Source organism: Rhinoderma darwinii, chromosome 3, assembly GCF_050947455.1.
Source record: "Rhinoderma darwinii isolate aRhiDar2 chromosome 3, aRhiDar2.hap1, whole genome shotgun sequence".
Lineage (NCBI taxonomy): Eukaryota > Metazoa > Chordata > Amphibia > Anura > Rhinodermatidae > Rhinoderma > Rhinoderma darwinii.
The window spans coordinates 146,497,584-146,514,341 of NC_134689.1; the positions used below are offsets into that span (position 1 = coordinate 146,497,584).

Consider the following 16,758-nt stretch of genomic DNA (forward strand, 5'->3'; position numbering starts at 1 on the left):
CAAGGACTCCTGCTAGGACTCATACAGGAAAAAAATCTGTCAATCGTTCTGCGTGGGTGGAGGCAGCCAGAACTGTTGCTCTGTGAACAGCAGTCCAGAGATTTGCTTTACAGCAGCCGCATGGACATAAGGCACCACAGTCAGAAAAAGACCTATTGACTTCTATGGGAGGTGAGCGGTGTCCATCGCCTATTGTCAGTGGTGTGATCCTGTGTTATCTGCCTCCAGCTTTCTAATAGATGTGTTACGTTTCATTCTAATCCTGGCTGTGATGATAATTAGTTGACAGCTGAGACACGATCTCTCTAGAACAGGAAGGGTCAGTCTATTGTGAGAGCTGCAGTGTCGGTAGTGTGAAAACTGCAATGTTTCTGGATTTTGTAAATATAGATAGTGTCAAGGGAAAAAAAATATCAACAGAAATGCTTTTAAAACTATTTTTAATATAAAAACTTGCTTTAAACAATGGGTCATATTATGACGATACATTACCTTTAATCTCAGGGTAAGGTAACACATTAGGATAGGTAATATGCAATGAACGTGTAACTTTTTCCGTGCAATCTCTATACTTTATAGTAAAGACACATGCAGAATAGCTCATTAGTCTGATACTGAAGACCAGCTATTATCAACTAGTCCCGATTTATTTATTTCCACGTCTGAAGGGTCTTCTATTGTTTTACAATGCAATAATAGCAGTGAAAACCATTACCTTGAATGGGATTATCTCCATTAGAAAGCAGACAAAGAGAAAATGACAAAGATGGTAGATGAAAGGTGAACAGCAAATGAAGGGCAGTAATTCATCAATTGCAACTGGAAAAATGCTTATTGGTATAATATCCTTTGACTTATGATGATAATCTATTGGATCTCAAGGATTTACTCCACACCTTACTAAAACGAGTTTGTCTAAGTAAATGTATAGAAAAGCTTTTTCTTGTGGTTGTTTAGTTGCTTGCAGTTTATAATCCTCCTAGCCATGGAAATAAGCTCGCCATGCACTGACTTCCTGCTGGGCTTGTGCTTAAACACTGCAGCCAATCTGAGAACAGAGAGAAGCTGCAGTGTAAAGCTTCGGACAGAACATGAAGTGTGTTTCAGACTACCTCAAACTTGCTGTGCAGCTTAGACTAAAATTGCAACTGAGCTGCAGTCACAGTAGTAGAGCTATAAAGAGGCCAACATAAAAGAACATAACTAGCAGGAAAAGATTACCCATGAGGAGTAAGGCTCTGTTCACATCTAGGTCAGAGCCCCACATTCCATCTGTGTGCCGATAGAGCTACTGGCACATATGCTGAATGTATAGAGTGACCCCCCCCCCCCCCCCCCCATTTACCTGGCGTACTCCAAAAACGTGTCTGGCATACAGCATAACTTTTTCAGGATGGAACAACGTAGTAGACTACGCTATTCCATACAAAAGTATACAGTAAGCAAAAGGTAGACTGCAGGATATAGGCTTACAATGAGGTCCTATGGGCGATGTATTTCACTGTATGTCTTTTTTTTGGCCTGCCCACATATAAAGATTGTTTAGCCAATTTTACTGCTTAAATTCATGGCCTCTTAAGGTCCTTTGGCGAATACCAATACTCATTTCTCAGATTATTGTATTTGGCAAGTGAGTGAGATAGTGATGAGATAGAGAGAGCAAGAAATACAATTATAGAATGTAAAACTTTACTGTATAATTATTTTGGTCAATGGCAAAATAAAGATAATATACCATAATAGATCTAGATCACCGGGTTCTGCCCAGCCATGTTCAAAGAAGTGTATTTCTAGGTATTAAATGTCATTCACAAACATAATGAACGCAAACAGCTCAAACTCTAAAAGAATCAAGAATGTAGATGACAAATGGAGAAAAAAAAAAAAAAGGTAAGAAAGAACATACAATCCCAAAGTTTACATGTGGCGAGGAGCAATGCGCTTCCATTTTTAGACAAATGATTCAGTGCTGATGGAGTAGACTACATTGTAACAAAATAAAATAAAAACCTGAATTTAAAATATTCCAGTTTCTGCAATGTGACGCACAGTCCCCAACATAATACAGTATACCTAATGTTAAACTATAGTACGATGACATAATGCAGATGGCATGGTTCTAGGATGCCGTTTTCCAGCACCACCCCTTTGCTTACCACAGAGTTGGCATTTTGCAGTTGGAGCTGCTTGCACTCATCTTTCAAGTTCTCAGATTCTTTTTCACGTTCCAGTGTTGTTTTGTCCATCAGCGTCTGAACCTGGATAAGTTCTTTTTTCAACACAGCAACATCTTCAACTCCAGGTCGTTGTAACTGTGAGGCAAAAAGACTATAAACTATTCATAAGGCTAGAAGATTATCCAGGAAATTATTTTCTACCCATTATCAGGAAATACATGTGATTTCTTGAATAAAATAAAAAAAATTCTGTAAATAAAAAGTTTCTCTTTATTATGTTTGCCTTACAAATCTGGTCTTAGCCCAAGGTAGGCAAACGGTAAGATCAAGATCTACTGGTAGTTCTTTGGCAGGTCCGGAGTAGATCACTGATGACTTATTTCAACAATGAGGGCAGTTCAGTTGACAAGGTTTGGACTAAGGACGGACGGACGGACGGACACACACACACACACCTTTGCTATGTTCTTTGTGACGCTTTTAATGACGCTATTAACAACGGTTTTTTTACCCCCTACCCGCCGCAGCCATTTTTCAGATTTTCACTTCTGTTTTTTCATCCCCATCTTCTAAAAGCGATATTTTTTTTATTTTTTCGTCGATAGCTGTCAGAGGGCTTGATTTTTTCCATGCAGAGTTGTAAATTTCAGTTTTCCGGGGGGAGGGAGGGTTCGTTTTCTCGTCATTCACCATGTGGTAGAAACAGCATGTTAAGTTTATTCTGCAGGTCAATACGATTATGGCGATACCAAATTTATATGTTGTTTTTTTCATGTTTTACGACTTTTAGAAGGAAAAAAAAAAAATGGTTACAAATAAAATTAGCGTTCTGTTGCCATATTCTGTGAGCCATAGCTTTGTCATTTTTCCGCCGATTGAGCGGTGTGAGGGCTTTTTGGGGTACATGAGACTTTTTGATCATGTTTTATTCAGGTTTTTTTTCATTTTTTTTATAACATTATTCAACCCGCAGGGTGAATGTCGTAAAATATTGTAATAGTTCAGATTTTGACGAATGCGGCGATGCCAGTTATGTAAAAAAAAAATTCAATTGAGCTTGGGAAAATTTGGGGAAAAAGGAGTTTTTTTTGAACTTTTAACATTTTTATATATTAAAAGAAACTTTATTTAAAGTTTTTTTTTTTTATTAGTCTCCCTAGGGGACTTGAACCAGCGATTGTTGGATCCCTGGCATGACGTACTGCAATACTAATGTATCACAGCATATCGTTATACCGACAGTCTCCTATGAAGCCCTAAGGAAGGAAGGTTCCTTGTAGGTAGTCATCACAGCCTGCTGGTAACTAAAGGTGGCCATACATATTAGGGCCTGTTCACATCAGCGTTCGCTTTTCATTGAGGGGTTCCGTCTGAGGTTTCCGTCGTGGAAAGGATTCCGTCGTAGGAGGATTCCGTCGTGGAACCCCGCAACGGAAAGTCAAATGGAAACCACAGCTTCCGTTTGCATCACCATTGATATCAATGGTGACGGAAACATTGCTCATGGTTTCCGTTTGCCACCGTTTTGGCAGGTTTCCGTTTTTCCGTCGGAATCCTCAGACGAAACCCCTCAACGGAAAGCGAGCGCTGATGTGAACAGGCCCTTATACATCTGTGGCCCGAACACTCATTCCACTGAAAGTTATTTCTCCCGACTCCCCATAAACAACGCTATTGATTCTGTCAAAACAACCGAAACCCTTGCACAACTGAGACAAACGGAAACCATTGGCACCGAATCTGTCACCATTGAAATCAATGGTGTTGGAAACGGAAACCTATGGTTTCCGTTTGTGTCAGTCAGGGCTCTATTCGAACGGAAACCTCCGACCGATCAGAATAGAGCCCTAACGGATATGTGAACGAAGCCTTACAGTGCTAAACCTACTAGCAATGTGTGTCATTAGAATAGTTGTAATAAAAGGTTTCAAAACTCAAACCCTACCAAATGTATTATTAATAAAAGGCTTTGTTTAAATAGAATTATGACAGCATTTACCAGCTCAGTCTTCAGATCTTCTAATACACGTGACCTTATCTGCAGTTCTTGGATTAAACTTTTCACTTTTTCCTCAGCCGCAGCAAGGTGACCTTTTTCTTCATCAGATGAAGCCTTTAACTCTATAGTGAAACAATAAATAAAGCATGGTTATTTGCAAACAAGCAGCACTAAGGTTGTCTTATTCACAAGTAAAGCCTCGTTCACATGTGCGTCAGGGCTCCGTTCAGGCGTTCTGTTGGAGCTTCCCGTCAGAACGGAACCCTGACCGACACAAACGGAAACTATAGGCTTCCATTTGCATCACCATTGATTTCAATGGTGACGGATCTGGTGCAAATGATTTCCGTTTGTCTCAGTTGTGCAAGGGTTCCGTCGTTTTGACGGAATAAATAGCGCAGTAGACTATGGTATTCAGGTTTTGCAGTCAAGGTTCCGTTCTGACGGGAAGCTCCGATGGAACGCCAGAACGGAACCCTGATGCAGATGTGAACGAAGCCTAACAGGTGACTTACATCACCACCACTGTGCTGTCAAATATTAGGGTTACATTCAGGCTCTGGTAATTTGACATCGACCATTTGAAAAATTTAAAAAAAACATAGGCAGGTTGACGTTAAATTATCTGAAATACCGTAACGGGCGTTCCATCACATTCACGTATGCCTTTAAACCGTTTTGAAATATATACACAATAGGCAACACAAATCTTACCATCTATTCAATGTAAACACAACACTTACCAACCACTTCAGTAGCCATTTGCGCCGCTTTCTGCTCAAACAAGTCCTTCATCTGCTTAATATTGAAGATTTCAGTCCTGGCTTCTTCCAGCTGATGTTCCAGGGACTGAAGTTCTGTAAGGCGCAGACTTTTAGATTATTTTTATACGCAAATTAAATCGGTCATTGACTTAATGGGGATCTATAAAGGCCAGGTAATGTATGCTCAATATTGTACTAACTAAAAAATCCTTCAAAGTGAAAATTAAAGGCGTTGTCCACTTTGGACAGTCCTTTTTGATAGAAGAGTCCTCTGATAATAAGGGGATTACAAGATTTCTGACCCTTGAGTTCCCATAGCAATCAGCTGAAATATGTAGGGGGAACACAAACAGCAAGTGTTCAATTTCTTTGCTTCCCTACTGCAGAGAGAGTAAAGCATTACACAGTTCCAATTCGAATCTCCTGCTGTCCATGTAATGCATGGATGTGCCAGGTCCTCCAGCTGTTTTTTTCCATGGTTAATAAATGAAGGTCCATTGACAGAGGTACCCCCGCTATTAAAGGGGTTTTCCAGAGAGAGAAAATTGATGGCCTATCCTCAGGATAGGCCATCAATATCTGATCGGTGGGGGTCTAACTCTCGGCACCCCGCCGATCAGCTGTTTGAAGGGGCCGTGGCGCTAGTCACTTGAATGGGACAGTAGTGCAATACCTTGCATGGCCACTACAAAGGTAACGGCACGTGCAAATATGAACAAGGAGAAGAATCGTGTAAACAATGAAGAGGCTGCGGCTCTCATAGGAGCGCAATGGCTCCTTCAAACAGCACATCGGAGGGGTTGCCGACAGTCGAACCCCCATCCATCTAATATTAATGGCCTATCCTAAGAGTAAGCCATCAAGTTTAATAACCCGGATAACCCCTTTAGCTCAGAATTTCCTAGTATGGTATTTAAAATGATTTTTCTAAAAAAGCCAACCCATTTAATAACACTATAATAATAATCACCTGTAGATGCTACTGTGGTCACTCCATCAGGTATTGAGTTCTAAAAAAAAAGAAAAAAAAATAGAAGTGCAGAACGCCAGTTACAACACAGAGAAAGAACTTTAACTATTACATCTGAAAGACATCTGTAGAGTCACCACATATATGCCTTTTGTGCCATTCATTATCTAGTTTTGCTCTCCAGGTGTTGACACTCAATTCAAACCTTGTCAAAAAGGGATTTTCTATTCTTATTAGTTAAAGAGGCTCTGTCCTCCAGCCTGGACGTGATGTTTATTCAGAATCCTGACACTTCTGAATCTTTTCTGTGAGATTCCAGCAAGGCAAGCGTAATCTCGTTTGAAATGACAAGTTACATCGTAATCTCGCGAGATTACGCTTGCCTTGCTGGAATCTCAGAAAAAAGATTCAGAAGTGTCAGGATTGACTAAACATCACGTCCAGGCTGGTAGCGATGTATATTCATGATCAGGACACTGCAGTAATGTTAGTGTGTGTGTATGTAGCTGCACATAGCGATACAGCTATATCGCTAGTGCAGTGTAAATGAATGGAGAAAAGTGTATGACGCTGATTGGTCACTGATTGGTCAGCGTCATACACTCCTCTGTACAACACCAACTTGGTCTAAAGTAAAACACGCCCACTTGGGCATTAAGAAACTCATTAGCATAAAGCTAAAAATCGCTCATAAAATGGTTTAAAATAGATCGCTTTTCTAAATAAAAAGCATTACAGTCACCTACATTACAGCGCCCATCTCCTTATATAGGAGACAGGGCACTTATAATGTGGTGACAGAGTCTCTTTAAAGAAAAATAATCTGCTTTGTTCTTTTTTTATTTTTTAGAAACGATGGAACTTTGCATCAAGAGAGGCGTAAACCATGAATGTACATATCAGCATAAGTAATAAACTAAGTTTTATATACCGTACATCCAAAACAGCGCCACCTGCTGTAAAGGTTGACAAACTATAAGGATACCTTTACACGCACCATATTTGAATCCACATACAGCATTTATTTATCTGAGAATGTGTGTACCCACGGCACTGGACTATTATCAAAGAAGCAGTGACCGTACACAGTTTATCCAAGCGAATATAGAATCCATCCTTGGATGGAGGTAGAATACACTATAGTAAAGTATTGAACTGGAGTTTGCACACAGGGAATGATAGACTAGCACTTCTTGTAAGGATCTAGTGCTTTCTAAAAACAGCTGAATGCAGGGTAATCCATTGCAGGATTGCAGTGATCCAAGAGGCTCTGCTCAAATTCATCTCGGTTCCAGAACCGGGACACCTTATAGGAAAATCTTCATATAACGGACTCCAGACAAAGATAGATCCATATTTAGCAAGGCAATATGCTGTTAATCTCTATGGTCCAGATGAGTGAGGGGAAAGTGGAGAGGGATAGGCATGTAGCACGATGTGTTAATTTCATTCACAAAAAAAGACCTTAGAGTCTACTGCAAAAATCTTAAAGGAATTACTTGCTTCAGTTGCTCTTGAACATTTTCCAACTCCTTTTTCAGTTCTTCTGCATACCATTTCTCTTCCTAAATCATAAAAAGACAATAGAAAAGAAAATTCAATCTCTACAATGTAAACCCAAAAAAGTCTCCGGGCCTAGGTAATAGCGGGCCTCATAGTTTCCAGGTACATGGATTTGGTCCCATGGGGCAGACCTCAGTCCACATGATTTGTATTTTTGGAGCACTTTAAGTCCATGGTACACCAGGAAACGATATGGAACATGAATCACCTAAAAGAACAGCGACATGCAACTCCATTCAGAACGCCAAATGTATTAGAGCAAGGTCTCCATCAGCGGCATGGATGCAACCTTATGTGTTTTTTTAAGAAATGCCAGCCATGTAGAGCACGTTTTATGAATAAAGCTATAATTTTCTCTATGTATGGAGTCTGTTGAATCATCCTGTATACAGTGTCGACAACTTTAATTTGTCCCTGTTTTCATCGTTCACTTCTGTAATCTCCCTCAGCTTATTGATGTTCTATGCAGTACTGTGTTCAAGATCACTAGAGATTATATATATATATGGATCATAGGATTCTCTGAAGTCTGGAAATGACTCATTGACTTCTGTGGGAGAGTATTGTGAGCATGCTCTCTGATCTGTGCAGATGGGGGAGGGTAAACTGTCCCCATGGCCTAATGTCAATGGTTGATCCTGTGTTATCCGCCTTAAACTGTATAATATAGGTGTTACCTGTCATTGTAATCCTGCCTGTAATAAAAATGAGATGACTGCTGAGAAGTAATCTCTACCGAACAAGAAGTGTTCCTTGTGGGATGACTTGACATTTTTTTATTAGTATGACTTCGGTCCCATGATGTAATAGTACGTAATGGTGCAGGAAGGCTTTGCGGGTGTAAAGTCACCCTGAAGCACAGGTCTCTGCTGAACTATATAGATGGACTTTTCCCCTTTTACCAAGTGCATGATGCAGATATCATTACATAGGGACCATCATTACATGGAGAGCTCTTTATAATCTATTTAGCTTTACAAATTTTTAGAATGCTTGACTATCCAGAACAAGAAACATTGTATCATATTTTCAACCAAAACAGTTTGGTTTTGCATATAGTCAGAGGATTCCATGCTATCCATGGTTTTCATTCCTAAAAAATATTTTTCTCTTTGGATAACATGCAGATTGACTTATTTAATCCTTCTACTTAATGCAGGGAGAGCGCTTGTATTTAGCAGCTGCCCCTTCCAGCACAGTAAATGTTCAGATGTTTCACCACTTTTTTTGAGGTTTATTGTATTTCTAAATAACAGAAAAAAATTGTGGTAAGAAAAAAGTGGTAAAAACGATGCTGAAACCAGTAATGTATACTATACGCTCTTCTTCGGGACCCCTTTATGTGCTCTGTCCCTCCTTCACCTTTGCTTCCCTGTCCATGCCTCCTTTAGCTTCATTCCCCTTGTGTGTGAGCTCAAAACCCCAGCTATTCCACTCCAATAAAATGTATATTTTTTTATTTTTTTAAACAAGGTGTAAAAATAATTAATTTTCTTTACAAAATATATATATATTGAAAATGATATAAATATATTTGGTATCTCCAAATCCAGAATAACAGCATACAATTTTAAAGCCAAAATCAGCAACACCATTAAGGGGTTAATTTACATGAGACAAAATAAAAAAAAGTCTGCAATAAAAAAGCTCTACATTTTCAGGACATTTTTTACAATTTTAATGTGACTGTTGGGGGCTTAAAAATGAAGACTATTTCTAATAAAGAATCCATTTTTAAAATACAACATTAAAAAAAGTAACTCCAGGGAAAAAAATAATTCTTAACTTCATTTGAAAACGTGATTAAGTTGAAAAAGGTAGCAAGGTTTATTTTCTCAAAGGGCACCTTATTTTACGGTTAGCCACTCCGTTCCAGGCTGCCATTGGGTCATGCGATGCCCATTGCGATCACCCAAATCCTACAGCGTCTGCAGTGTGGACCAGAAGTCAGTCTCTCAATACAAGTCTATGAGAGCTTCGATATGAGCCTCATAGACTTGCATTGAGGGACTGACCTCCGGTCCATACAGCAAGTGCTTCAGGATTTGGGTGGTCAGGGTGCAGATCACGTGACCAAATGGCAGCCCGTAATGGAGCACCTATGTAAAATAAAGTACCTGGTAAGGGGATTATCCGCACTACCTTTTACTTAAAAAAAAGCACTCCAGGGAAATGTTTAATGAAAATGTTATTAAGTGGGATTTAAAAAAAATGGTCTATCATAAGGTGTTCAATTTCTTCAGTACAAAGCCCCTCGGTTCCCCTAAACACATACTTAAAAATCCCAGCTCCCTGTTGCCACTAATGGGCTGATCTGTAAACCACAGTATATAGTCCCGATTTACCTGTGAAGTGTCTGTAACAGAGGAACTGTTCTCTGTACTAAACGCAGCATAGTCTTAATGAATAAGGAAAAATCTCCACTTTATATTATTTTCTTACAAACATATTGGCTACTTTAATTCTTTTTCTCAGTTCATAGTGCAAATTCTCCCATTTTGTCTCATAAGTAAAAGCCCTTGTAACAAAGAACAGAAAAATCAAAACAATGTTAACCTTAAGTGAAGCTTGTAAGTCCTGAACTTCCTGTCGAAGCAGCAATAACTGCTGTCTAAAGGAAAAAGAAAGAGTATATTAGAAGTTTTATACTGTAATTGGTCTAAAACATTGTTACACAATGGAAGCCAGTCATTGTGTATTGATTTAAAAAGCAACAGAACTTTCCGAAAACTTCTGACATGTCATAGTGATGTCAGAAGTTATGATCGGTGGGGGTCCGAGCACGGAGACCACCACAGATCGATAAAACAAAGCAGCAGCAGCGCTCGGGTGAGCACTAAGCCACTTAGTTTCTGATCAGCTTTTCTCGGAAAGCCAATGTAACAGTGTACGGGCCCAGTATTTTCCAAGAAAAGTCGATCATAAAACCAATTGGCTCAGTGCTCACCTGAGCGCTGCTGACGATTTGTTTTAGCGATTGGTGGGGGTTGCAGTGCTCGGACCCCCCACCGATCAAACCTTCTGACATGTCACTATGACATGTCAGAAGTTTTTTGAAAGTTTAGTTACCGTTTAAGAATAGTTCACCAATCTAATTTCTAATTTCTAATTTTTAAAGCGGGTCCATCATCTTACTATGAATGTAAGGGCAGCATAGTGTGAGGACAGGTCTGCTTTCCGAATGTCCAAAAACAATATTGTGCCGCTTGGCTAATAGAAACAATAAAGAGCACACCTGACTCATTGTTAAGTGTCAACTGTATTCAGTTCGGCTACAAATCCCCATTACCTCCACACACCCATAGAGAGTTAATGACTGAAGACCGATTTATACAGCCTCAATAATAAAATTATCTCCTGAAAATTGCTAAACGTCCCCTAGTGATGTCCGCAGGCAGCCATAATTCTGTATTTAACTCTATGGATGCGGGAAGAGAAGCAGGAAATGTGCAATATGAATCAACTGTAAAACAAAAATACCTTTCTGTAGAAGAATTAACTTCTCCTCCATGACCAGCATCACTACATGGCTCGTGAGAAGCTTCATAATGTTTAAAAAGTTCTTCAGCTGTTCCATGGGATTTCATACAAAGTGGACAAATGAAGCCCTAGAGGGAAAAGAATATTGAAATAAAATTTCCTATTGTACTATTTTTTAAACACAAATTAAAAGGCAAGAAATCAAAACTATATGAGTGACATGCCATCACCGTTATGAAAGAAAAAAAAAAAGTAAAACAAAAAAAACTATAGTATGTTATTTAAAGGGGTTTTCCCACCTGAGACATTTATGACAAACCCACGCCGAAAATACGAACTCCATGCAGATGTTGTCCTTTGTGGATTTGAACCCAGGACCCCAGCGCTGCAAGGCACCAGTGTATCTAATCCACTATCCAATAATCCAAATATTATGGTTGTCCAACATTCGTGCACATCATAAAAATTAATCTGTAAATTCACTAAACCAGTAGCTCAAAACCAAAAGCTGTAGCCAGTTTATGTGCGAGCCATGCAGTCTGCAGATAATGGAGCATGGATATGAATATTTCTTCAATTTGGATTTTATTACGCTGCTTTTTTTCCCCTAAGTCTGGCCCCTTTTCTTGAAGGCTTCAGTGGGGTCCCAGCAGTTGGCCCCCACAAATTATGTAATTTATAGGTCATCATTGCAGATCATTTGATAGAAAAAAAAAAAAAAGACCTCTTAATGCAAGAATAACAAACAATCATGAATCAGATAGAATAAGGCTGTGTTCTCATCAGCGTTGGGCTTCCGTTCATGGGTTCCGCTAGACCTTTCCGTCAGGGGAACCCATGAACGCAAACCATAGCTTCCGTTTGCATTACCAGTGATTTAAATGGTAATGCTTCTGTTGCAATTGGTTTCTGTTCCGTAAGATTTCCGTTTTATTTTAGCAGAAACAATAGCGTAGTCGACTGCGGAAAAACGGAAACCTTACAGAACGGAAACAAATGTAAACCAATTGCAACGGAAGCATTACCACTGAAATCAATGGTAATGCAAATGGAAGCTATGTTTTTCATTTGGCTTTCCGTTCATGGGTTCCTCCGATGGAAAGGTCTAAGGTAACCAATGAACGGAAGGCCGACGCTGATGTGAAGGATGATGATGTGCCTTAATGGGCAGAAGCCTCACCCTAAAAATTATTCAGGAAATGTTTATATTAGGCCTTTTCCCGAGAATGAGGGGGAAAAAAATGATGAAACAAATGATGATTCACTAGTACACAAGAACCGAAAACCAAGCTGCATTTCCATTCCATTTTTTTCAGCGCCATTATCAAATAATGTGGCAATGCACAATGTGAGAATTAGGGTTGTTTTTCATTCTGTATTACTACTTCATGGTTTGTTATGCATGGGACTCTCAGCTGAACGTGAATGTTTATTTTAATGGGGAGCACGGAATAAGTCGCTGTCAGGCACCTCTGAAATCCAACATTCCCAATGCTTCTTTCAGGCTGCCTCCATACACATAAGGCTAAATTCACACGACAGTGAAAAACGGCCGTGTGACTGCAGTTTTCAGAAAGATGAAGTTCTATGGGTGTATTCACATGGCCGTTTTTTTAACGGCCTGTGAATATTGGCCGTCAAAAAAATAGGACAAGTCCTATTTTTGGCCGGCCAGACGGCTCCCATAGATTTCAATGGATCAGTTTTTACCGGCCGCTTTTTAGGAAACAATCCTCGTAACGGCCGGTAAAAACTCATCCTGGCTGAGGACTCCCCGCACACAGCACTACTTTGAGCACTGAGCCCAGGGAAGCCCTTGACATTACTGTTCATAGGAGGACAGTGATGTCGGGCTTTCAACAATTGAATCCCGGCCAGAGCACCGCAAGATCTCTGGCCGGGGACTTTAGTCTTGTAGCTAGCACCGCTCCATGTAGATAGCAGCCCCCAGCCCATCCCCCGTAGATAGCACGCCACTGTAGTTCCCTGTAGGAGCGGAATCCCCGGTGGCCAGACCCCACTCTGGCAGGGGATTCCGCTCCTGGATAAGCCCCCGGCGTCACTATCCATATATGGACAGTGCAGTCAAGGTGTTACTCCTGGAGCAGAATTCACGGTCCGTTCTGACAGGGGATTCCGCTCGCCTGACATCACTGTCCATATATGGACAGAAACATCAGGGACTCCTATGAGGAATTCCCGGCTTGGGGGTTTTCTGCTCCTACAGTGGCGCTATCTACAAGGGGGGCACTATATATAGGGGACACTGTGGCGCGATCTACATGGGCACTGTGGCACTATCTACAATGGGCACTGTGGCACAATGTGGGCACTGGCACTTTATATGTGGACCCTGTGACACTACCTACAGCAGGCACTGTGGTACTATGTGGGCATTGGCCCTATATGGACATTATCTACAGTGGGCACTATCTACAGAGACATTGCAGCACTATCTACATGGGCACTGTGATGATTTCAGGGAGTTGGGACAAAAAAATAAAATAAAAAATAGACAAATTAAATCCATCCTTTTTATTTTATTTTTTTCTTATTTTTTTAACGGTCATGAAAAACGGATGGCAAACAGATGACAAACGGCCATTAAAAATGGACAGACAGACTGGAAATTGATGAAAATTTAGAGATACACTGATGCAAAACGGCCATGAAAAACTGACAGTTGATAAGTTTTTAATGGCCATTTTTTTTCACGGCCCGTGAATACTGGCCGTCACAAAATAGGACATGTCCTATTTTTAACCAGTTTCACGGCCCGACGGCTCCCATAGAACTCAATTCATCAGTTATTGTCGGACGTTTTTCAGGAATCAATCCTTGTGACGGCCGGAAAAAACTGATAATGGCGGAGGACTCCTTGGACACATGCTACTTTGAGCACTGAGCCCGGGGAAGCCCTTGACGTCACTGTCCATATATGGACAGTGACGTCAGGGGTTACTCCTGGAGCGGATTCCCCTGCCACAGTGCTGCCGATGCTCTGGCAGAGGATTCCGTTCTTAGATAGCACCACTACCCCTCTGTAGATAGCGCCACTGTAGCTCCCCCTGGGAGCGGAATCCTCACCCAGACCGTTGCAGATGCTCTGGCCGGGGACTCCACTCATAGAGGGAGCCCCTGACGTCACTGTCCGTATATGAAATAGGAAAAAGAGGCAGCACTCCAAAAGACGTATCAAAGTGGAATAACCTATTCACCCATCAGTGAAAAATGATTGCAACATTTCAGCTGCTCCATGCAGCCTTTGTCAAGCTTGACAAAGGCTGCATGGAGCAGCTGAAACGTTGCAATCTTTTTTCACTGATGGGTGAATAAATGATTCCACTTTGATACGACTTTTGGAGTGCTGCCTCTTTTTCCTATTTTGTCTACAATTGGGGATTTACAAGTCGGATCCCTAGAAGCTTGCACCCCAATACCTTGGAGGTTTCTGTTCTGCTGTGCTGCCCACACTCTCTTTGGATACTGTCCGTATATGGACAGAGACATCAGGGGCTCTCTCTAGGAGCGGAATCCCTGGCAATGCTCCGGCCTGGGACTCTGCTCATAGAGGGAGCTACAGTGGCGCTATCTACAGGGGGGTTGGCGCTGCTATGGACAGGGGTTGGCTCTATCTACAGTGGGCATTGTGCCACTATCTACTGTGGGCACTGTGGTTTTTTTCAGGGGTTTGGAAAAAAAAAAAACCCTGACAAATGAAATCCATCCATTTTTTTAGTGGCCATGACAAACTGCCATTAAAAAACAGAAAAACGGACTGGAAATGGATGAAAATTTGGTGACACATTGATGCAAAATGGCCATGAAAAACTGACAGTTGATCAGTTTCTAATGGGGATTTTTTTTCCACTGTTGTGTGAATGTAGCCCAAGGCTACATAGCCCAGTTGACTATGCTATTGTTTCTGCTAAAGAAAAAGGAAACCTTATGAAACAGAGACAAACAAAAACCATTTGCAACGGAAGCATTACCATTGAAAATCAATTGTAATGCAAACTGTAGCCTTGGTTTCCGCCTTTCATCTAAAACTGTATGGCCAGCTTTGCCGGGACTATAACATTGATGGTCTAATCTTAGCAGCATGTTATAGAGCTGGAAAAGCTGATCAAATTGATCTTTAATTTTGTACGAAAACATTTAGTATAACTTGTAATTTGTTGATTTAAATCCCTGCTAACTCTGGGTTTGAGAGTGCAGTGGGCGGGCCTACTCAGTGATTGGCAGCTATTTCTGTATTCATTCTCATACAAAGAAGGCTGTCAATCAATGGTTGACACCCCCTACTTAGCTCTTTAGCCCACAGTCAGCAGGGATTTAAATAAATAAATCACAAGTTATCCTGAAACTTTTTGCACAAAACTATTTATCAATCTGCTCAGCTACTCCTGCTCTTAAGATAATACCAATAAAATCAGACTGCACATTCAACGTTCAGACGTTTATAAGTCAGAAATTCTGACAATAAATGTTAGTAGGTTCATCAAATTTTTTCTATGCTTAAAGGCTATGTACAACTTTGACATCGTTTTTTTAATAAGATGTGAATCAGTGTGAATGGTGCAACTTCCTACATTTATGTACATTTTTTTGAGATACAGCTGCTTTGTATTCTGTATACAGAGCAGCTGTATCGTTCGCTAAAGACCTAAATCTGTCAGATCCGCAGGACTGACTGGTACAGTGACAACGGGTCCTAGGTGTATCTAACACGCAGAATCCACCTGTAATAGATCACATCTACGTTATGAACTTAGATGTGATCCATAGCAGCGCGATCCTGCTTGCTGGACGCGCAGGACCTGCTGACACTGAACCAGTCTGTGCCGCTGACCTGACGGATACAGGATTCAGCCAACGATACAGCTGCTCTGTATACAGGATACAAAGCAGCTGTATCTCAAAAAGTAAAAGGAATTTTTAATAAAAATAAATTTAGGAAGTTGCACCAATCTCACTTATACACAATTTAATTAATTTTTTTTAAAAACAAAGAAACGTTGTCAAAAGGTGCACAAAGCCTTTGAAGAGAATTTAACCACGGATTTAACAAATCTGAACTACAAATATGTCCTCACTTAACTTATCTAAACCCATCATATCCCGAGATGTGTGGTGTGAGATGTTAAACAAACATGGAAAAAACCGGATACCTCAGACGGATGCCATCCATCACCCATAGACTGCCATATTAAAAAGATTATACGTTTAAGATATACATTTTTTTCTTTTTAAATTAATGTCTGTCGCGGATAACGCTACCAGATGCCATCTATCGCCCATAGATTCCAATGTTTAAAAAAAAGTATACATGTAAGTGCATACTTTTTTTTACTGGATGCCACGAGATTGTATTGAATTGGTATCATGACAAATTGTCTAACTTTTAACTTTAACGCAATTCAAGAAAGGTTAAAGGAACACTTTGGTCAATAATGAAAAAATTAGCCAGCACATAGTGTTTATATGTGCTCCTTACTTTTACATTATGTAGTCTGTGCTTCCTGTTATTTGCCCGTTACTACATATTTTTTACATTGCAGCATCAAGTGACGGCTGTTTCCATGACTCTATAACAATTGAGTCAGCTGCATGTTAATTACCTTTCCTTATATAGATATCAGTGGGCGGGTGCACACAACAAAGCTCCTCCCAGACTGGGGAAATGTAAAACTGGCAGTTAGAAACTATAAGTCATGGAGCCTGACTGACAAAACCATTAAGGATGTATACATGTTAACATGGTCCCATTATCCCTGGTGTCCTATTAGTATCCTGGAATTCTGT

General features: G+C 40.4%; 1 protein-coding gene across 1 annotated transcript in view; it reads right to left on the reverse strand.

The window, feature by feature from the left end:
* The window catches only part of EEA1 (early endosome antigen 1), a 112,710-nt gene that overhangs the window by 66,477 nt on the left and 29,475 nt on the right, over positions 1 to 16,758 (reverse strand). The window contains exons 3-9 of the mRNA XM_075856824.1: positions 10,954 to 11,081; positions 10,030 to 10,084; positions 7,410 to 7,475; positions 5,911 to 5,950; positions 4,920 to 5,033; positions 4,177 to 4,298; positions 2,157 to 2,312 (exon numbers count right to left, since the gene is read on the reverse strand). Coding sequence (XP_075712939.1) covers positions 2,157 to 2,312; positions 4,177 to 4,298; positions 4,920 to 5,033; positions 5,911 to 5,950; positions 7,410 to 7,475; positions 10,030 to 10,084; positions 10,954 to 11,081 — 681 coding nt within the window. The remainder of the gene's footprint in view (positions 1 to 2,156; positions 2,313 to 4,176; positions 4,299 to 4,919; positions 5,034 to 5,910; positions 5,951 to 7,409; positions 7,476 to 10,029; positions 10,085 to 10,953; positions 11,082 to 16,758) is intronic.